Below are 22,164 nucleotides of genomic sequence, written 5' to 3'. Positions count from 1 at the left end.
AGATGGGCTAAGCACTGGAGACGGAATCCATGTCTAATTTCATTATCTGAATGAGGGGTAAATAGGCACATGCTAGCGAGGGCTCCTGTTTTCTAAATGACTCTAATGTCACTAATTCCGTTTCCTTCCGGCCCCCCAGCTGGTCAACACCAGTGGCTTCAACATGAGCTTCCTGAAGCTCTTCCGCGCCGCCCGCCTCATCAAGCTGCTGCGCCAGGGCTACACCATCCGGATCCTGCTCTGGACCTTCGTGCAGTCCTTCAAGGTGAGGTGCCCACTCCTCCTTCCGAGGGCCGGGGTGGCCCTGTCAGGGCCCACAGCACAGCCAGGCAGCACGGCGTCATTACACAAGTCCCTTCGCCTCCGACGCTGGTGGAACGGATGTGCGTGAGGAGCACCAGAGACACATAGCACAGCTCGGCCGCACAGCGGGCAGCTTAGGTCTAACCGGATAGAATCTCATTCTAGAAAACCACCTCAACTTTGTAACTCAGTTATCTCTCTGTCCACTGAGGCAGGGAGTTAGCTTATCTTAGGAGGCATTCCAAAACCCTGTCCGCGTATAGCGCCAGCCACCTGTAGTCACTGACCCTCTGCCTTTTCAGGGACGTGACAGTGGCTTTATCTCACAGAACAGGACTCCGTGAGGTCTGTTTTATAGCAGCACGTCTTCATCAGTGTGTCTCCTGAGCACTGGGTGTGTGTCATGCTCACTATCGCCTCTATGTCCCGTATACCATCAGGATGCCTGGCAAGGGTGACCTGGGAAGCATCTTTGGAAAGGACAGAGGTGTACTGTGATTAAGTATAAGTGAAATACCTGAGACCCACTTTAATGGCAGAGACTTCCAGTGAAAGAAGTTCCCAAACCTATTTAAATACCTTTAGGCTCTAGCCAATACCATAATTAGTTGGTGTGTGTGTTTTTTTAAGGGACGCTTTTTAAAAATATTTATTATTGATTTCAGAGACGAAGGGAGAGGGGAGAAAGAGATAGAAACATTAATGATGAGAGAGAATCATTGATTGGGTGTCTCCTGCACACCCCATACTAGGGATCGAGCCCGCAACATGGGCATGTGCCCTTGACCAGAATCAAACTTGGGACCTTTCAGTCCACAGGCGAATGCTCTATCCACTGAGCCAAACCAGCTAGGGCCATAATTAGTTATTTTTAAGGTTTAGGGGGCCTAAATATTATTCAAATGCTTACTATGTTCCTCTTATACAAAAATAAGTTTTTCTAAGACTGTGTTTTAATAATGAATTTGATACTTTTCAGTGACTGAAAGATAAGAAATCACAGCATTGTCTTCTTTGTTTTAATTATTTATATACGGGGTGGACAAAAGTAGGTTTACAGTTGTTTGTTTGGAGAAAGACATGCAGGTTATGATTATTTACAATAGCTCTATTAACGCAAAAGAATCTCACAGTGCAACTGTTAACCTACTTTTGCCCACCCCATCTTTCAAGTCCAAGTTGTGATAAAGAAGGCGAGTCAGGGAGTGTGCAGTTTCTCAACCTTCAGAAAGGGCGTTTGCTGGCCCCACACTCTCATCATTGATTTACTTCCCTATCCAGGACCCGAGGGCTTGAGAAGTGAGGCCAGTTGTAAGGAAGTTCACTCAGGCTCCTCGGAGCAACCTTTGGCATTCTTGCTGTATCCAGAGTCATTGTTTGATGGGATAGCTCACTCAGAGGCCTTTGGAAAACGGTTTCCCAAGCTAACTGGCAGAGGAGACATCTAAACCCTTAGCAAGAATTTCCTATGAGTCTCAGGTGACTTCAGATTTAGGATTTGAAACCAGGCGCTCTTAAAATCTTTTCTCTGCCTCCCCAGCAAGCTACCATTCTTTCATTAGTCTCTTAAGAACTGTGTGTCAGCCTGTCATATTACCGTGTTCACCATTTCTCTGTTAAAACCAGACACTATGCAGGGCAAAGAAAACGCCTGTCAAAAGGTGATGGCCAAATGGCTGGCTTATTTCAGTGAATGCACAATCTGGTGAAGACAGGTGACACTCTGACGGGTAGGTGGTCCCTTTCTGGAACAGTCCTGGGACATGCATGAAGGTTGTTTTCCCAACGTTCACATAGCAAAGGCTGCCTCTGCAGATACACAACAGGGGCCACACAATCTAAACAGCATGGCACTGCCTACCCCCCTCTCCTTCCAGCCCTGAGCCCAGGCCAGGTCTGCACCACTGCATTGGCATTCATAACGCGACAAAGAAGAGATCAGAATGAATCTTTGGTCCTCTCTCCAAAGCTGTGGGAAGGGAGGGATGAACCAGGGGCTGGAGCCCTTGGAGGAGAGAAGGTAGAATAAGGGCAGGAGGCGAACGTAGAAGTTGGTAGAAGGTAGCACCCCCAGGTAGCACACAATCTGCCTCCCTACTCTCTCCTTCCAGCAGAGGGAGTCTTCCCATGGCCCCTGGAAATGCAGCCAGTCGGCCCCCAGATCTCGGGAGTCAGCCCTCAGTGGAGAGGGGTTCTCCCACCAACTCTTATCCTTCACTCCCATCACCCAAGTCTCCCAGGCTTTCCTGGGAGATCCATGGGTGAGCCCTGTGGCTCCTGAAAGCCTGGGATCGGTCCCCTGGGAGTTGTACTGTCCACACTCAAGACAGAGTGGAGACGCATAGTAGGCAGTTGGTGCCGCCTCTCGGGGAGCTTCCTGGATGATAAACAAGAGGGACTGGCACATTGGCACTGAGATCTCCGCAGGAGTACAGTGCCCACCCTGGCCCCCGAGCCCAACTGCCCTGTGTGCATGCGCCCAGCCCCCCAGAGTGGTCTCCTGCCTTCCACCTCCTTCCCTGGCCCCTTCACCCCCGTGACAGATGTCATCCCTAAACAGCGGTTCGCTTGCCCAGTGTGGAACTTCGTGCCACCTGGTTTTGGACAGGGCTTGGTGGTAACTGACACCTAAAAGGCGTTTTGGGGACTTTGTATGACAAACATGGAAATATCAGGGACCTAAAACTTGGGAAAAGATGTTTTTTCGGAGAGTGAAGGAGCCTTCTAGGAACTGGCAAACAACCGAGACCCCAGCATTTGAGTTTGTTTACAGATTCTTCTCATGGGCGTCACATTGAGTGGAGGAATGGGAAAAAGTAACAGTAGGGTTGGGGCCAGGGCTGGATACTTGCTGTGTAATTTGCATCACAATGGCCCACATTATTAATATTCTGTTGTGCAAAGTGAGATAAGCCCCAAGCCCGGAGATCTGGGCCACACTCCAGGTGAGGGAATATTCTGGACAGGAGGTCAATTATGAGCCTCCCTGTGGCCAACAGCTTCCATCTCTGTCAGAGGATGTGGACCTCTGCAAAGTATGGCACCCCAAAACAGGACAGCCCCAGGGGACACAGCCCCCAGAGAGTCTGCGTAAGTCAGCCTTCGGACAAGACTCCGTGTACTGCCGGCTACTGCAGGCTGCTGAGCCTGGGAGCTGCCTGCCTTTGAACTCCTGGTCATATCTCTGCTTTCCTTCCAGGCCCTGCCCTACGTCTGCCTTTTGATCGCCATGCTGTTCTTCATCTATGCCATCATTGGGATGCAGGTGAGCCGGCGCTCGGGGCCTGGTCAGGGCGGTTGCGGCCCAGACTGTCTCCAGCTCATTTCGCACTCGGAGCTGGGGGTGCATTAAAGGGGCACGCCCCCAAGGTCTTGTTGCCATGTGACCTTGGGGATTTCCCAGGTGCCGGCTGCCCCACTCAGGCTGCCCAGGTAGGCAGGGTGGCCTGGTACAGGGGCTTCATCTGAGGTGGTGAGACCGTAGTGATGACTTACAGGCAGCTGGACTTCCAGTCACAAGCCACAGCAAAGGTGGCACCCGCGTTGTTGGCCAGAGGATGCCCAGGGGACTAAGGAGGGGGCAGGGCTCGTGCTGATCCACTGTTCAGGGTCTCAGGTATTAGAGCTAGGCCTTAAAGAAGGGCAACGGCTGATCTCCCGTATGCGGTGACACAGAATATGTCTGCGTAAAATCCTGAATGGCTGAGACTTACAACCCGAGACTCACCCCGGGGAACAATTTGTCAGGGTCCTGGCAGCATGCCAAACCCTAGACCCAAGGGCCACATTCCAGCTAATTCTTCTCAAAGGGCCGTGCAGCGGGCTGATTACACATCCTTCCCGGTTTGGGAATTGAGAAGCGGGGATCAGGTTCCCAGCCTGGATACTCCTACTGTCGCCAAAGGCCCATTGAGCGGAAGAGGCCAAAAGATGTTTCAAAGGCAACTGTCATTTCTGGCGGGTGGGCTCCTGCTGGAAACACACAGCAGCAGCCCATGAGCCTACCCGGCCGGAGGCTCCGGCTCTGCTGGTCTCGGGGAGGCTAACTCTCTGACTTGGAGGCGAGGAGGCCAAGCCCCAGCACAGAGCTTCAGCCAAGTGGCAGTCCCCTGCAGTCAGGCAGGCTGGCCACCTGTGGACTGCCTGCCAGCTGCCTTCTCCTCGGCAGCTGCCTCCTCCCCCAGGCCTGCCCAGGCGGCAGCCCCCTCCGGAGCCCCTCTGAAAGGCTCTCCCTTCTACTCCTCTCGCGCCTGCACTTCTGGATTTCGTTCACCTTCTGACCCCATTCCTGGAGAGTTTGTGACAGAAGCCAAGTGTCAGGAAGTGTGTGTGAGGCTTGGCTGAGAAGCAGTGAGATCTCCTTTGCGGAGGACACTTGAGCAGGGGCTTACCGATGAAGTCCGGGGCGGGGAGGAAGCCAACTCCAGTGACCTTGAAGATTGCCTTGACGACTCCTATCAAGTCCCTTCGAACTTCTGAGTATTTGGTTCTAGAATTAAAATCTTCTGAACAGCCAAATGGAACTTGATAAAATGACATTCTTTTTGGCTTATACTGGAAAACAGTTCTTACTGCCTTTTTTGTTTTCAAACAAAATACATTAGAATTATGCCATCTCCCTTACTGATTATTACTACTACTAAAAATGATGATAAATGCTGTTCACCATTACTCAACTTCCTGAGTGGCAGGCACTGTGCTAGTATGTCCTTACCCTCTCTCACCATGTGTGTGTGTTGCGTGTGTATGTGTGTACATGTTTACATAGGCATGCACCTATGTACATACACACACAAGAGAGTAAGAGAGATACAAAGCTTCTAAATAGAAAGATTGCATTTCATATTGTCATAACAAAGCAAAGGGATCCTTACAAACAAAGGCAGAAGGACAGGAGACAGAGCATTAGAGAGAAACGCAACAAGATGTCTCTAAGCCAGGGGTTCTCAACCTTTCTAATGCCGTGACCCTTTAATACAGTTCCTCATGTTGTGGTGACCCCAACCATAAAATTATTTTCATCGCTACTGCATAACTATAATTTTGCTACTGTTAATGAATCGATGAGCCAGGAGGGTGAAAGAGAGAGAAGGAAATGTGAGCCACAGGTTGAGAACCGCTAGCAGGGTCGCCTAAGACCATCAGAAAACACAGATATTTACATTATGATTCATAATGGTCTTAGGATCTACAGCAGTGGTTCTCAACCTGTGGGTCACCCAAGACCATCAGAAAACACAGATATTTACATTATGATTCAAAATTACAGTTATGAAGTAGCAACAAAAATAATTTTATGGTTGGGGATCACCACAACATGAGGAACTGTATTAAAGGGTCAAGGCATTAGAAAGGTTGAAAACCACTGCCCTATGGGAAGGACTGATATTCTAAACTTTTAAAGTCATCTTGGGAGAAGAGAGCTTCGCAGAGGAATCTGAACACGGAAGGAAGGAGTAACTTGCTGGGTCTGGAAAAGCGCTCTCAGATGCAGGTCTTTAGAGGCGAGGCTTTCAGCCTCTGCTCTACCGCTGACCAGCTGTGCAAACTTGGCCAAGTGACTGAACCTCTCTGGGCTTACCACCCTCACCAGTCCCGTAGAGGAGTTGGATACACAGCTTCACAGGTCCTTTCTGGTTCTACAGTTCTGTGAGTCCAAGTGAAAAAGGGTATAAGCCTATACGTTCAGTAAGTTTTCTGATGGGTCTCAGCATCCCTTCTTTCTCCTCTGAACCCATTTGATGTAGGAAATTTGGGATAGTGACAAGAACTGAGTGAAAAGCTAAAAAAATTAAAGTGGAAACAATTAGAAAGACACCTTCACAGTAAACACACATTTCTGGCTTGAAAATTTGCTTGGGGAACACTCCATGGAAGTTTTGTTTTCTTTGACTATTACACAGATACCTCATGCCAACTCTCGGCCTGCCCTCTAACCAGGTCATGATTGGAGCAGGTGTTTGAGGAAGTCATAGTGAGGACATCTAATGATGGTTTCAGGTGTGTCCCAGGGTGAAAGGACACAAGGTTGGATATGTGTGAATCAGGGATGCATCGTGGATTCTGAACCAGGAACATGAGAGAGAAGGAGATTCCATCACACCCAAGGGGTCCTTACAGCTCCCTCCTGGGGTGCCCAGAATTAGATTTGATTGTTGGTATTTTTTCAGTGCTGCTGTCTGTCTGTTAGGGTGTTCTCTACCTTCTTACCTTCCTCCTTCCTACTTCCCCAGTGCTGCCTGGCCTGCCCCCTCTATTCTCCCTGAGAGACAGTATTTGGGTTTGAGAAGCAACGTTCAGAACATGCTCCCAAAGCAGGTGGCAGTGGGAGTTCTCTGAGCAAAATGGCTGGGGGCAGAGATTGTTCCTCAATTGCACATTCTAAAAACTGTTGTGGGGGAATATGTTGCATTCGGCATATCTCAAATAAACGGAAGCATGATAGGCTGAAAGCTGTCTCAAATGGCTGGGAAAGGGACCTGTGAGCCCTGAGTTGTACTAATGGTGGCTTGTGAGACCAGACCCTGATGTCAGAAGCGCAGCTGGGGAGGAACGTGCCTGTGGAAGGGCACCTTCTCCTCTGAAGAGACCTTGGGTGACCATGGCTCCGGGCAGCACTGTGTTGGAGAGCTCATCCTTAGTCCATGCCTGCAGATGAAGCTCTCTGGATTTCCCCTCTTTTTTCACATGGAGTTGCCTGGCAACCACATTCTAAGCCCAGCAACCAAGGGCAGATTAGTAAAATCGCTCAGGAGCCAGACCTGCCCAAACCCGTTTCCTTCTTCCTCTTCCAAGTGTCTGCTTTCCTGACTTCCTTCATCACTCTGGCCTGGCCTTGCTCTGTGTGTGCTCATCCTCAGGGATGGTAGTTCACAGATACATGGACCTTCTGAAAGTTGACTCTCCGGGTAGGAACATGCCAAGGGAGACAGGAATGCCCCTCTCTGACCTAAACTTGTGCACTGAGAGCAGTATCTGCCCAAGCCAGAGTCAGGTCTGCAGATTCAGATGCTCCCATCAGCACTACCTGGACAGGCAGACTCCATGATGGGGTGATGTCTGTGGCAGGTGGCTTAGGTACCACGGTGAGTGCCATGGTGACAAGCGCCATGGAAATAGACCAAATTAGGCGTGGGAGGACCGACAGGCAGGTGAAAGATTTCCCAGATCTTGCCTTCTTTGGTCTTCTTTTCCCTCCTGCTTATCGGGCCACAAGCACGGGGCCCACCAGCCTGCCTGGGTGTGAGTTGTCTGGGTGTGAGTTGTCTGGTTCAGGGTGAGGCCGTCAGGAGGAGCCAAGCGTGTGGATGTCCATGCACTGGGTACCTCTCACAGCTCCGCCGTGCTCAGCACTTTCTGTCGGTTTTCTCCTCCAGGTATTTGGAAACATAAAATTAGATGAGGAGAGTCACATCAACCGGCACAACAACTTCCGGAGTTTCTTTGGGTCCCTCATGCTACTCTTCAGGTACCTGGACGCAGAACTAGATGCAGCCTAACCCTCCACCGAGGGGACACATTGGTCTTTGCCTCTCCCACTGCCCGTGTCTCTTCATCCCCCTTGCTCCACTCCTAGCAGATGACAGTAGGGTGGGGGCAGCAGGGGGATCATCTCTAACTTGGTGGTGAATTTGCAAATGGCAGCTTCAGCATGTCCTTTGGGACTCTGAGAGGGGGAAGGTGAGGACAGTTTCTTGCAGATCAAATTCCAGTTAAAGTCTAAACGTTGGATGGCAGGGTGTGTTGGGGGTCTCAGAAAGTTCCATCACGATCAGCAGATATTCTTCCAAAAACAGGGAAGCAGTGGGTGAAAGACTCATTGGCACTCTCCATCTCGGCATGGAAAGCACTGAGAGCCCGTTGGGCCTATGGCAAGAGAAAGGGGTGGGAGAATTGGGAGAGAGGACAGGACATGCAGACCTGCAACCAATAACCAAAATGTCTTCTGGGCTCAGGAGTGCCACAGGCGAGGCCTGGCAGGAGATAATGCTGTCGTGCCTTGGGGAGAAAGGCTGTGAGCCCGACACCACGGCGCCCTCTGGGCAGAACGAGAACGAGCGCTGCGGCACCGATCTGGCCTACGTTTACTTTGTCTCCTTCATCTTCTTCTGCTCCTTCTTGGTGAGTAGCCTTGTGCCCTTGACCCAGCCCTTCCCAACCCTGATAAATAGTCAGGAGACGTTTCCTTCAGTGGATGGTCGCACACACTCCAGCTCATGCTGAGAGCCAGGGTTTTCTCAAGAGAACTCTTGGAGGCCACGGTGCTTATCGGACCCCTGGGTTGGGGGCTATCCATGGTTGAGAAGACGTTCGCTGCTTCCCTGAGAAGGGTTGGTGGATGGAGTAGAGGTCAGTGAATAGAACGGTGAACTTCATGTTGAATCTCTTGTAACCCACAGTAAATAATTTCTCTTCTGTACCTCAGATGTTTTATAAATAAGGCCAAGAACATCTCTCTCTCTCTGGAGACCTTTGACTGTCTGAGAAAAGATACCTTGAAAAACAAGGTGATAGCATTAATAAGAGTAGAATGGTGATAATATACAGTATAATGGATACAATTATTTTATGTCTTGACTGGAGGCCCATTACACGAATTCATGCATGGGTGGGGTGGGGTTTGGCCGGCCTGCCCCAATGGGGGCCATTTGGGGCCAAACCAGTTGGCCCCACCCCCAATCAGGGGGAGGGCATCAGAGGTGGGGCCAGCCGGGCGTGGCGGGGGGCGGGGGGGGGGGGACTTCAGGAGATTGGGGTGAGTCCATTGGGGCCCTGATCCAGCCAGTTGGCTGCTGCAGTGCATGTCATAGCAACCAGTCATTCTGATCATTCTGGTTGTTCCATTCATTCGTTGTTCCGGTCACTTGACTTTTATATATATAGATGTTTAGTGACAGTGACCAGCTTGACATGAGAGGATCTAATCGCTTCAAGTATTAGTGAACATTAAGTAATAACTGTGGAGCACACCTGTTTACAGAATAGTTAGGGGCTCAGGGGCCCCTTCATTCTTTCTTCGGGAGGAAGAAAGCATGAATTGGCACAGCAGCATCCAGAAATCTTTGTACTGCATAATCTGACCAGCGGGGATAAACAGGATGATGATGGAGGTGTCCCCGCCGAATCAGTGACAGCCAGTCCTGTGTTTGTGGCCACTCTGACATCTCTTAGCTCAGCTTCAGTGCTGATTTCACTGACTGTACAAGAATCAAAAGCTCAAGCAGTTCCCTGGGAAAGTGGGCAGATTTATGGCCGGACATCCCAAAGTGAATGGATTGTCTCTCATCCAGCCATTTCTGCTTCTGACGTGATCCTGGGGGGACTTGCCACCTGTCCATCTCTCAGGGTTGGGGAAGTGGCTTGCAGTTAGACTGAGAGGGACCGGCAGGGGACGGACAGAGAGTGAACTAACTGCCACATTAGTAGCCCATGTTGAGTTATGGGCTTTGCTGCTATTGTAGCTTCTGTAGGATGAGAGGGAAAAGGACTTGATAATGAGAGTGTTGTTTGCATGGTGAGCGGATGCATGTGTTTTAGTAAACTCCCTGCGGGAGATTTTATGAAAGAAAAACAGAACACAACAGTATCCTATTTAGAAATATGGAAGTGGAATGTCTAGTGAAAATAACTGAAAATCCATTTTGAACGGTACTGGAGTTTGCATTGATTCATTCACACATTCAGTTACATTTGTACTGAGTGGTCATGAAAAGGCGAGGCACTGGCTGTACCAGAACCGGAAACTAAAGCAATGCCCTGGAAAGGTGGGCAGTTTCCTGGGTGGAGTTGAGCTCGATGAATAGAGCCGTGAACTTCATATTGAATCTGTTGTAACCCCCAATCCTCTCCTGTGCCTCCAGTGTTTTATAAGTTGATTCATTCACATGGTCAGCACGCCTGTACTGTGTGTCATTAAAAGGCTAGGCACTGGGGTAAAGCTGTTACGGTCCCTCCATCCCCTGCTGTCACAGGCTAAAAGGCACACAGGGGTCTCAGCGCTTAGATGGGGTGAAGTGGGGTGTATAGAAGAACGTGTAGACATCACAGTCTTATCCTACATGGTGTAAATGTTTAATAATAAATATTTAAAAGAAACCAGAGATATAACTGGAACATTCATTAGAGACTATAAAGGTACTGGTAGAATTTTGAGATGGAGGGTGCTGCATAATTCACGCTACTGTTATTTTTAAATTCATGCTCTATTCCATCTGAGAGGATCTGCTTTCAAATCTCAGCCCAGCAGGAGACTGGCTTTGTGACCTTGGGCGAGTCTTCTCAGCCCCACGCAGCCACCCAGAGGGATGGACTGAAGGGCGGGAGGCACCAGGCCGTGCGCTTGGAGCCAAGGATGCTAGTGTGTGTGGGAAGCGCTGTGTCCTTGAAGGGCTGACGCGATGAGAGCTGCCACAGGAAAACGTGGGGCGAGCATTAAAACAAAGTATAGGTGTGAATGTGCACACCATTATACAAGACTATATGTGAATGTAAAGCAATAATAAATACCTGAGAGTGTCCATTACCATGAATAATAGGTACCAAGAGAGGAGTGTACAGGATGTGTGGATACGTGGAAAACCCTCCGTAACCCACGCCTCCAGTGCATATGTATTCACTGTGGCTTCAGTCTCAGAGCAGACAGAGAGGCCGTGCTAGGATCAGGCGCAGCTGCATGAGACAGCTGAGGACCGGTGGCTTAACCCAGAGAGATGTTTCTTTCCCTTGAGCAGTGCTGAGTCTGGAGGGAGGCAGTGCGGGCTCATCATGGCGGCTGCACAGTGGTTAGTGGTCCAGACTTTCTGCTCCTTTCCCTCCAGGGCTGTCCCTCATTCTCTTGAGGCTAGACCTTCTGTCGTCCACTTACATTCTAGATTAGGGGTGTCGAACTCAATCAGAGAAGGGGCCAAAATCTAAAATTCAGCCTAAATCGTGGGCCGAATGGTTTACTGAACAGTCATAAACTGTCATTGTGATGGAAACGCAGCGGAGTGCAGTGATGACAGCGCGGTGCAGGCCACATTGCAAGGCCTGGCGGGACAGATTTGGCCCGCGGGCCTTGTGTTTGACACATGTGTTCTAGATGGAGAAAGGGAGGAAGGGAGGAAGACTGGTTAGTAGGATGGGCCAGCAGTCTCTCTGACTGGTTGGTAGGATGGGCCAGAAGTCTCTTTGACTGGTTAGTAGGATGGGCCGGCAGTCTCTCTGACTGGTTAGTAGAACTGGGCCAGCAGTCTCTCTGACTGGCTGGCTTGATTTGGGCTCCAAAGGCATCATCAGGGCCAGTTTCCTTTTTTATTTATAGATTTCTTTTATTCTATTTTATTTTATTTTATTTTATTTTATTTTATTTTATTTTATTTTATCACAATTTATCCCCTCTCTGCCCTCTTCCAGCCTTACCACCCACTCCCCCCTGCAATCACCATACTGTTGTCAGTGTCCATGAGTTGGTTCTTTTTTGCTCAATCCCTTCACCACCACTCCAACCCCTTCCCCACCAGAGCTGTCTTCCTGCTCTCTATGAGTCTGTCTCTATTTTGCTTGGTAGTTCGGTTTGTTCATTAAATTCCACATATGAGTGAAACACATGATCCTTGTCTTTCTCTGACTGGCTTATTTCACTTCGCATAATGCTCTTCTGGTCCACCCATGCTGTCGCCGAAGGCAAATATTCTTCCTTTTTACGGCCGAGCAGTATTCCTCTGTGTATATGTAGTGTAGCTCACTCACTCTGGGCTCTTCCACGGAAGCTCTTTCCTCAAACACCCCAGCCTGAGGCTCTGGAACCACAGCAGCAGTCCCTGCGCGTTCAAGACCAACAGGGAAGGACAAGCGTTTGCCCTGGAGGTTCAGTTCCCTTTCACTGGCCTTGACTGGTCCACCAGTCACCATGGCCCAGAGGAATGGGATCCAATGACTGGCTCAGGCTGGATCCCAAGGGGGATGCCTTGCTGAACACATGAACTAGGAATAGGCAAGGGGTGGGTCCCCAAAAGAGCAGAAGTAGAGTCAACGGGTGCTAGGCAGCCAAGAATCAACAAAACAAGTGCTGTTCACTGTGGCCATCTAGTCTTTAGGCTGCTGTCCTGCCACTGGCTTGGTTCAGGGCATGACTACCCCTCAACACTGCTCCTGAGGGTCCTCTACACGCAGCTACCCCTGTCTCTCTCCTATTTGGCCCCCTCCAGTAATTCCTGTCACCTAATTTAGACCAGGGGTTAGCACCCTGCAGCCCATGGACCCAACCTAGTTTACCGCCTGCGTTTGTAAAGCACAATGGCTTTTTCATTCTTGAATGGTTGACAGAAATAATCAAAAGATGAATAGTATTTCATGGTGTGAAAATGATGTGAAATTCAAATCCTGTTACCACTGTCACCTGCAGATGCTGCTTTCCTGGCTCTTTGAAAAATCTGTAACATTTGTATATTTGCAATATGTCGCAATCTTGACTGAATACTAAGGCTTTGAGAATACTTGAGTGACAACATCTAAGGAGTGTTCGAGTGCTTTAAGCAGGGTGCTAGGCAAGGGACTAGATCCCCAGGTTAAGGTGGGAACTTTCTCCCCCTTACCCACTGCACCTGGGCATCTGTTTGGGAAACAGAGGGTGGACAATAAATGTTGTTGAGCAAGCAAGTGTTGAACAGGGTCTTGGAAGCCACTCAAGAGCCAAGAATAGCTTCAGGTCGGCATGCAGTAAGCCATGGCGTGGGCTCTGAGAGGTCTCGCCAGTTCTGTCGGCTCCTTTGGTGGAGCAAGGGTGGAGGAGGGGCTGGCAGAGAGAGTGGGCGTCAGGCATTGGCTTTCTCCAGCCTCCTCGTTGCTGCTCCTTGGCTGCTACGATAACAATTAAGTAAATGGAACAGATAACAATGCTTTGCAAATAGAAAACTGAAACGATGCTGTTCACACAATGAGATGTGTGGCACAGATAACACAAATGCAATGCATTTAGCAAGATCAACAGGCTTTGGTCGGGGCCTTCAGCCTTACAAATTGGGGAATTGTCGATTGGCCTTGAAGTCTGTTTTTTCTGCTTTGGGGTTCCCCTAACTTTTCTTCTCTCCCCTTGTGCCCTCCAGATGCTCAACCTGTTCGTGGCCGTCATCATGGACAACTTCGAGTACCTGACCCGGGACTCATCCATCCTGGGGCCTCACCACCTGGATGAGTTTGTCCGAGTCTGGGCAGAATACGACAGAGCTGCATGGTGAGTAGGCCACGCGGCCACCCCATTGGGGCCTCTAGAGAGGCCACCATGTCCTCAAGGAAGAGGTTGGCATTAGAGCCACCCACAGGCTAGCCAGTTACAGAAGGAGAGGGCATTTCTCTTGGCTGTGGCCCTTGGAGAGGCCATATCCTCAGCATGGCTCTGGTATCAGACGTAGCTTTCCTCTCTCCCGTCTCCTCTCTTTCTCTCGGTGACAGCCTGTCCCTTTCTTTGCCGATCTCATCGCGCTGTCCGTACCTCAGAGCCTTTGGGTTCAGGGGAGCTTCTTTTCCTGCCTAATGGTTGAGTCATCACCAGGGCTGACAAGGGTTTTCTGGGCCAATCGGACCACTGGCCGCCACGGTCAGTGACAGGAGTGATTCGTGTCTCTCATCCCTCTTAAAAGGCCCAGGGTGAGAAAACTGAAGGTATATAAATAAAACAGCAAGCAGGCTGCCCTTCCGACTGACCCCTTGTGGATGCTATGGATGAAACTGAGCTAAATGTCAGGCGTTTGTGGGGATACCTCCCATTTTCTGTCGCTGTCCAGTAGTCCTTTGGCGATACCGTACCCTCTGGCTTTAGAGCAGGGTTGGCAATGCCAGCCCATGGGCTAGACGGGGCGCAGTGCCGGTTTTCACAATGAGATATTGGAGCGCAGCCAGGCTCGCTCGTTTGTGGGTTGCCCGAGGCTGCTGCCACACTACAAGGCAGGCTTGAGTGGTTGTGACAGAGACGGTTTAATACTACTTCCTATGTGAGCCTTTACAGAAAAGGGTTGCCGATCCCTGCCTTAGAGTTCAAGGGCAACCCTTGGCCCTCGTGGCCGAAGACAGATGAGAGTCCAGTGAGTGCCCACTCCCCAGGCTCTCTCTGTCCCATGTCACCTTCGCTTTATGGACTTGATCTCGCCAATCTATCCTTTTCGGACCCCCTGTGAAAATACCACCAGGAATGCCATCCTTCGCAGGAACAGGCCACGTCACTTCCACCAGGAACCACTTCCCCATCTGAGACTCTTTCCCAAATCTCTCCTTCCCTGAGGCTATTGAACTCGGGCCACTGTTTTACAGGTTGGAGCTGGGAATCAAAAGTCCTCTTCCACAGCGTTCTCTAAGTCCATTCCTGTTCCACTGGCTGAGCAGTGGCTTTCACCTCTGGGCTTACTTCCTCGAAGTCAGCTGGTTAGAAAGCCCAGGGCGGGGTGTCCAGGGGAATGCAGCCAGGCCGGCATCTGTCAGCTCTGAGGCCTTGGACAAGGCCCTTACCCACTCTGAGCGTCCTCATCTGTGAAGTGGCCATAAGGATACCATCCTCGAAGGCTGGTTGTGCGTAACTGGTACTATCATTGGTCATAACCATGGAGGAAAGTGACTGGAAAGTGTGGACTGTCAGTCTGTAAAGCAAGGATGGCCATCGGATCGGGAGCCTGCCACTAGCAAAAGAAGTCACCGCCCACCTGGCCTCCCTCAGCTGTCCTTGGCTCCCAGAAACCCCAGTTCCCTGTGGATTCACATTATCTCTCAACCCAGATGCCATGTGCATTAAACCTGTCCCTCCCCACTCATTCCAGCTGCTGGGAAGAAGAAATGCCATGAGGACTACTCCTGAGACTTAGATGCATGAGCTGTGAGAGCCAACAGGAGAAAGAAACGCTCTTCTGCTTTGAGATTCATGGCGTTGATGTGTTCTGGTTAGAGTTTCATTGGTCCTGTCTGTGAGATGGGGGTGGAGGGTCTGACAACGATACAGTGAGTCAGTGTCTTCCAAGAGAAGGCTGCTACGGGTTACAGAGACCATCAGCCCATAGATAGCAGTACCAACCAACCATCCACAGGAAGAAAAACAGATGGACAGATTAATCTCCTTTCAAGGACTGATGAACTTCTATTTGGAAGAGGAGGATGAATCAGCACCAAAATGGAGACCAGGCAGAAAGAGCGGAGCTGGGGCAAAGGCCCGGTCTCCATGTGGCTGCTGGGAGGCCTGTCACTCGGAGGCAGAGCCGCTGATCACACCAGGATGTGTCCAGACCCCTGGCTGTTGCTTTCTTGTCCTGGCCTCTGGACCAGATGCTTTAGCCACTGAAAATGAATCAACTGTTGATTCTGTGCTTTTTACGGAAACATAACTCTGCAGCAGACTCGTGGGGACTGGGGCTGGTAAGACAGGTCTCACAGCTCCTGGAATTCTGGCTGGATCAGACCGAGCTGCCTGTGAGCTGGGCAGTGGCGTGGAGCAGGAGTCAGGGCTGTTGTCTGAGCGCCACTCTGGGCAGGCTCCCCAAGGAGTGGCAGGGAGAGGGGGGAGCTTGCCCAGCTCAAGACAAATCTGCCACAGAGAGAAGCCAGCCCTTTGCAGCATCCCTCGTGCCAACTGTGCTCCTCGCTAATTAGCTAATGGGCAATGTGTGTCTCGCAGTCTGCAGAAAGATGCGGACTTCCTCGCCGCCCGACACGTGGGCCTGAGGAGCTGGCTGTTGGCTGTGACTGTGAAAAACAAACAGTTCTGCCGTCCACTTTGCGGCAGCCGCGCTCAACAGCGGTCAGAGCAGTGGCGAACCGGCAGGCTGTGTTCCTCGAGGCCTCGCTTGAGCCAGGATTCCATCTCCTGCATCTGGCCAGGTGTGGGCCGGATGGATAGGTATCCTGGGTGCCCTTGGCCACGAGGCAGTCCCATTGGGCACTGGTCGAGCTCGATTGCCCTGGGAAATTGGGGGCCGTGCAGGTTGCAAGGCGATGCCTCTCTGGTGGCCGCGGTGCTCGGTCCCCTGGCCCGACTTGGTTCATCCTCTTCCGGCCACGCCCTCCGTGGCTAAGCTGTCGTTTCTTTCCCGCCTTCTCTGAGTGCCCTATTAACCCACTTCTGCTTCCTTTTCAGTGGCAGGATCCCGTATAAGGATATGTACAAATTAGTGCGGGTCATCTCGCCGCCTCTGGGCCTGGGAGAGAACTGCCCCTACAGGGTGGCTTGCAAGGTTTGCCTCCCAGTCCCCAGCCGCGCCTAGCGGCGGGGTGCCACCTGGACACCCCTCTCTGTCCCGCTCCACCCCCACCCACCAGCGCGCCACCTCAGGGAGCCTTCATGTTGCTTTCCTTTGAGTTTAAAGAGGTCCAGCCCCCCCCGAATCAGCAGCTGTTACACAGAGGGAAAGGGCACGTTTGGAGGGGCAGAGAAGCAGGAGCAAAGAGAGTGGAGGGCTCAGTAACAAAGGCCGTTTGACCTCTCACTTTCTTCTTCACCTCCGTGCACTCACTCCCCTGTAATCTACACATTTAACCAGCGGGACCTCTCCCTCCAAGAATGCAGAAACCTTTTTTAAAAAGCAGAGAGTTCTGGTCTCCCCTCATGGAGACAGACACGCCTCCTTTCAGCAAAGTAGCATCATGGTCCCCATATATGATGTCCCCAGGTGATTCTGGTCACGCTACCTCTGCCCGCCCTCTGGCGCCTGGACAGTTATAAGAGCTGTAGGAAGGAGAGGAGGTGAGAAACAATGAAGAATTAGGGCAAGAGGTGAGAGTAGGTAAGATCCATGGTCGGCAAACTACAGATCAAAAGCCACATGGGGCTCTTTGGCCCCTTGAGTGTGGCTCTCTCACAGAAATACCACGGCCTGGGCCAGTCTATTTTGAAGAAGTGGCCTTAGAAGAAGTTTAAGTTTAAAAAATTTGGCTCTCAAAAAATTTTCAGTCATTGTACTGTTGATATTTGGCTCTGTGGACTCATGAGTTTGCCGACCACTGGGTGAGAGGAGCGCTTTTGGGGCGTATGGAAGAATTCGGTAGCTCAGAGAGGCCAGAAGGTCCCAGTGGAGGACAGTGGGCTCCTGAGCACATGTCCTGCCATAGGGTCCTCTCATCTATGTCGAGGGGCGGAGGGGGTGTGTTGTCCATCCAGGACCCCCCTCTGCAAGGCCCTGGGAGCTCACATCCCAGTGGCTCTGCCCAGCCGCATTCAAGGCCTAGCCCGCTAGCTAAGGAAGCGTCGCTGGGGGCAGAGGGGAGCAGGGCTCCTGGGGGCACAGCACAGACACGAGGGGAGGCTGGAAGAGGACGTAGGCCCAGGAAGGTGAGGCCTCGGGCGACGGGCAGGAGCTGGCTGGGGATAGTGACACAGTGATTCCCAGACTCGGGAGGCTCAACAGCCGCCTCTGCTGAGACTCTTTAAACTTGACCCTGGTGCCACCTGCTGCCGCATGATGGGAGAGTGGGAGGGCAGCATGGCATGCAGGTGCTCTTCCTCCACCTGGCTTTGTCCTTCTGCCCCCAGAGTGCCATCGCCCCGGACATGCTGGCAAGACGAGGGCACTCCCCACACACAGGGCCAGGTGGAAGTAACGGCGACCCCAACAGCGGCCACAGCCCACCACTGCCACGTCGCCGCCTCCGCTGCACACACGGCACAGAGCGATACACGGTGCCCCGCCCGTGGGTTCAGAGCAGGAGAGAACGCCTGGAAGTTCTGACCCCCGGCCGGAGCGCCGTCTATCCGGTTTATACCACTCGCACACAGCCCTGGGAATGGAGACAGGCTTGTGTGGTATGGGGCGAAGGCGTGGCCAGGGGAGTATGGTGATGCCAGCCCAGGAGGAGCGGACAGGCGAGTCCCGGGGCAGAGCCACTAGCGTTCCCGGGTCTGTGTGGGGCTGCTATAAACCCGCACCAGGATGGAGTCACCTGTACGACTTGCCTTGATTAACAGGTTTCCTATTCTTTTCCTGTTTGTCCATTCTGTTTTGTTTTCCTCTCCTGTGTTCCGTACGATGTGTCTGTCTGTGTTGGCTCTTCTGGAAATGCCTGTTCTCCTCTCCCCCCCCGTCTGCATCCTTCCCCCACCCCCCTTCCCCGCCACCTGCCGCCCTCCACGAGCAGTGGCCGCATCCATTACACTGAGATGTATGAAATGCTGACTCTCATGTCGCCACCGCTAGGCCTCGGCAAGAGATGTCCCTCCAAAGTGGCCTATAAGGTAGACCACCCCTTCCTTTGTTCTGGGCTAGTGACCAGCAGACAAGGGGATCCAGCTGTGGGGAGGCCAGGCTGTGGGGAGGAAGCGGGGCTCAGGAGGCGGAGGAGGGAGAAAGAGGTGATGAGCCGGAAGCGTCAGGGAGGGTCACGGAAGGATGCCACCCCGAAATGACACGGCGGGAGCTTGCAGGGCTGTTCACCGCGGGCTTTGTTCTGTGTTTTCTGTGTTTAACGACACATGCGTGGCTTCCTGTGAGTGGCTTCTTCCGAGGGGAACGTTGATAGTGTGTTTGCTTTTAAGAGGAGGCAGAGTGGTGGCCTACGGGACACCTACACACACAGCTGTCTGAGCAGATAGGACAGGAGCACCTTCCGTCAGACAAGCTGAGCAAATAGGGCAGGAAGTGTTCTCAGCATGGCTCACAAAGCAGGGTTTCAGGAGAGAGGAAAACTCTTAACCAAGTTCTTCCTCCCTGGTGTGGAGAGGGGCTGTGGCCTGGCTCCTTGTAGGTAACATAAGGGAGGCAGCTGAGTACCCCGGGACCCCGACACCGGATGCCGCTCCCTGTCCCCATCAGTCCCTCCGCCCACTTCTCTGGGCCACACAGTGGGCAGGGGGTCGAGGGCCCTGTTGCCTTCGGGATTAGATTTCCCTTCTGGGCGTGACTGAGTTGGGGGGGCCTGGCCCTGCAGTTGTAGGGGGACTCCCCCTGGTTTGCATAGAGCAGCATTGTCCATTGGGAATCCACTGCCCTTCTGGGACTCGGAGCCTTGGGGCCTGAGGTTTTCCCTCCACAGTTAGGAATAGTTACTACTCCTTCAGCGGTGAGACGGACCCAGAACACGGAGCTCCTTCACGCACCCGGGGCCCCACAGCGGTGCTGCCATTTACCCAGGTGCTTAGGGACGGGGAGGGAGATGAAACTCGGGTACAAACAAGACACCGGCTTGAGCCTCCGCGACACCATGTCTGTGGCATCTCATGAAGTGAAAAGTCCCTGTGGAGTCTTAGGGACCCCGCCTTGGGAGGACACAGCCCTCCCTGCTAGGCTGGTGGTTCCTCCTGGGCCTTCTCCTGCTTCCCCAGGGGGCAGAGGTCCAGAGAGGATCTCATTGGAAGGGGGCCCTTTAGGGACCCTCAGCCACCCCGGCCCATGGCTCCTCGTGCACAGCTGAGGGGCTGGCATCCTTCTAGCTCAGGATGGCCCCCTTCCAAAATGCCAGATGGCGGAATGTGGCCCTGAGTTCTCCAAAGTTCAGGGATGAAGCTTGGTGAGAGAAGGCGTGTTGGGATTGGGGGAAACATTGAAAAAACTCCCAAAGCAAGATACTCTCTGGGAAGTGGATTTGGCCATTTCAGTGTGATCCCTTCCTTTGGGCAAGGGGAACACGGCCTGCCCACTCTGCTCCTGCCTCGTCCACTCTCCTCTCATGCTCTCGCCACTGCTCCCCACCCCTCTCACCTGACCGTGTTTGTCTCTGCCCTTTCCCTCCTGCTCCACCTCATCCACGGGATAAGCTGGACTTCTGCATGTGCAGTCATGTGCTGGCAAATTCCATCTCTCAAAGACTCAAAACGGGGGCATAAGGATGTATCTTCAAGTCAGATAAGGAAAGCAAAATCTCCCCCTCACTGTCTCCATCTGAGCTTTAGGGGAGTGTTCACGGGACAAGTGGAAATGCTGAGCAGCCTCCACAGGGAATGGAGCCCCCTCCCAGAGCTGACTCCGTTCCCTGAGCCTTGAAATCACTTCCTGTCCCTATGGAAGACATTCTTAGGACTGGGAGTCCTACAGAATAACCAGTCCCCTTCCCTTGGAATTTGGCATCATTCCTGCACAAAATGGCAGCAATGAGCCTCCAATGCCAAGTAGGGAGAGTAGGGTTGGGAGGGGTGGGGATCCTTGCCCTTCTTTTTTGTCTCTGCATTTGACCTCTGCACTTATCTTTCCCTCTCACCAAGGCTACTTTTGATACGTCTTCCCCTGCTGTTTCTCTCTCCCTCCCCCCACAGAGGTTGGTCCTGATGAATATGCCCGTCGCCGAGGACATGACAGTGCACTTCACCTCCACCCTGATGGCTCTGATCCGGACTGCTCTGGACATCAAAATCGCCAAAGGTGAGCCTGGGGAGGAAGCAGCGATCCTGGAGGGGCTCATGCAGGGCAGGGATGTCTGAACTGTCCCCTCTCCAACAATGCAGTGACCGGAAATCAAGTACCGGGGTCCTAGTGTCAGCCTGAGAGTCAACCACTACAGCATTGCCCACTGCCTCCTGGCAAAATGAGCGGTTGCTCATCGCTATGGCTCCCCTCAGCTTGAACAGTGTGTGAGCCTCAGGGTCTGGAACATAGGAAGCATTTTAGACGTACGTGTTTATTCAACAAATGAGCTTTAATTGTGTCCTCTTTTTTAAAAAAATTTATTGATTTTAGAGGAGAAGAGAATCATTGATTGGCTGCCTCCTGCATGCCCCTTACTAGGGATCGAGCCCGGAACCCAGGCATGAGCCTTTGGCCGAAATCAAACCGGGGACCCTTCAGTCCCCAGGCCAACACTCTATCCATTGAGCCAAACCAGCTAGGACTGTGTCCTCTTTTCTTATGCCTTGGAAGGCTCCCATGACATGGCGGGCCTTGCTTCCTCTGATTTTTAACTCAGTGACTTAGGAGAGAGGAGGTTTACTGCTTCCAAATGGGCCTCCAGCCCTCCTGCTCTTGCCTGATCCAAATCCTGTTTAAAATCAGGTCACTCTGACCAGAGTCGCTGGAAGAATCGATGTCCCTATAATGAGGCAGGAGACGTTGCCGTGTGGCTCTTTCATTTCCCCTCTGATACGTGGAGCACCTGGGAGGCTGCTCCAATGAGTGAGGAAGCTGACCGTGGTCTCAGGGCCTCAGGTCTCTGGGGCAGGATTTAGAATGGGACTCACTTTGTGTTCTGCCGCTTCAGCAGGAAGACCCAGCATTGTAAGATCCACTGCCACTAAGAGCCAGGATGTCCCCTGAGAATACATGGTGCCACGCCGGTTCAGCTCCACTCCCTCCTTGTTCTGTCTCTGTGCTGTTTATTCATCATTTATCTTATTTTACCAGGCGGTGCTGACAGGCAGCAGTTAGATTCGGAGCTACAGAAAGAGACCCTGGCCATCTGGCCACACCTGTCCCAGAAGATGCTAGATCTGCTTGTGCCTATGCCCAAAGGTATGGCATTTCCCCTGGGTACCAGTAAGCCCAGCATGCCAAGGCCACATCTTTGAAAGGAACACAGAGTGATGGAAGGGATAAGGGAAACTTGTTCTTTTATCCTTAGGAAACAAAAAACACTCACTTCTTAAGTCCCCTTTGTCATTATTAATTGAAAACATTTTCTCAAATTGGGTCACTGTGGTTTCGGGTGAAAGTTTTTGGTGTGTAGCTCTCTCCTTCCCATAATACTATGGATCCAACCCTCCTGCCGTTGGGAACGAGGTGCTATTAGAGACGGAAGTCCAGACCAGCGGAGGTGATGCTTACTGATGACTTCTCCCTCCTTGGCGGCTGTGGAAGCTCCCTGAGAAGACATGTGGGGACATATTCACTTTTCATGCTCGGTGCCCGGCGAACATGAGGGTGGAGAACAAAGCTTGAGGCGCTCTCCCTCTCCCCCACCTGTCTCCTCTCTGGTCCTCCCATGCCA

At 52.0% G+C, this 22,164-nt stretch overlaps 1 protein-coding gene across 9 annotated transcripts in view; it reads left to right on the top strand.

Annotated features, from left to right (window-relative positions):
• Nucleotides 1-22,164, top strand: part of CACNA1E (calcium voltage-gated channel subunit alpha1 E) — a 371,824-nt gene that overhangs the window by 336,460 nt on the left and 13,200 nt on the right. For 6 of the 9 annotated variants that reach the window (XM_036442246.2, XM_045583159.1, XM_036442250.2 and 3 more), the window contains 8 exons: nucleotides 140-265; nucleotides 3,503-3,568; nucleotides 7,680-7,771; nucleotides 8,259-8,424; nucleotides 13,389-13,516; nucleotides 18,391-18,487; nucleotides 20,501-20,606; nucleotides 21,582-21,689. In XM_036442246.2, the coding sequence (XP_036298139.1) occupies nucleotides 140-265; nucleotides 3,503-3,568; nucleotides 7,680-7,771; nucleotides 8,259-8,424; nucleotides 13,389-13,516; nucleotides 18,391-18,487; nucleotides 20,501-20,606; nucleotides 21,582-21,689 (889 nt within the window). Of the gene's footprint in view, nucleotides 1-139; nucleotides 266-3,502; nucleotides 3,569-7,679; nucleotides 7,772-8,258; nucleotides 8,425-13,388; nucleotides 13,517-16,396; nucleotides 17,040-18,390; nucleotides 18,488-20,500; nucleotides 20,607-21,581; nucleotides 21,690-22,164 lie in introns of those variants that run through there. The other 3 variants (XM_036442251.2, XM_045583160.1, XR_004988714.2) reach the window with 2 other exon arrangements.

The sequence above is a fragment of the Pipistrellus kuhlii genome, unplaced genomic scaffold (assembly GCF_014108245.1).
Source record: "Pipistrellus kuhlii isolate mPipKuh1 unplaced genomic scaffold, mPipKuh1.p scaffold_m20_p_18, whole genome shotgun sequence".
NCBI classification, from domain to species: Eukaryota; Metazoa; Chordata; class Mammalia; order Chiroptera; family Vespertilionidae; genus Pipistrellus; species Pipistrellus kuhlii.
Note: the sequence above shows the minus strand (reverse complement) of the source record. Positions and strands in the feature narration are given on the sequence as shown.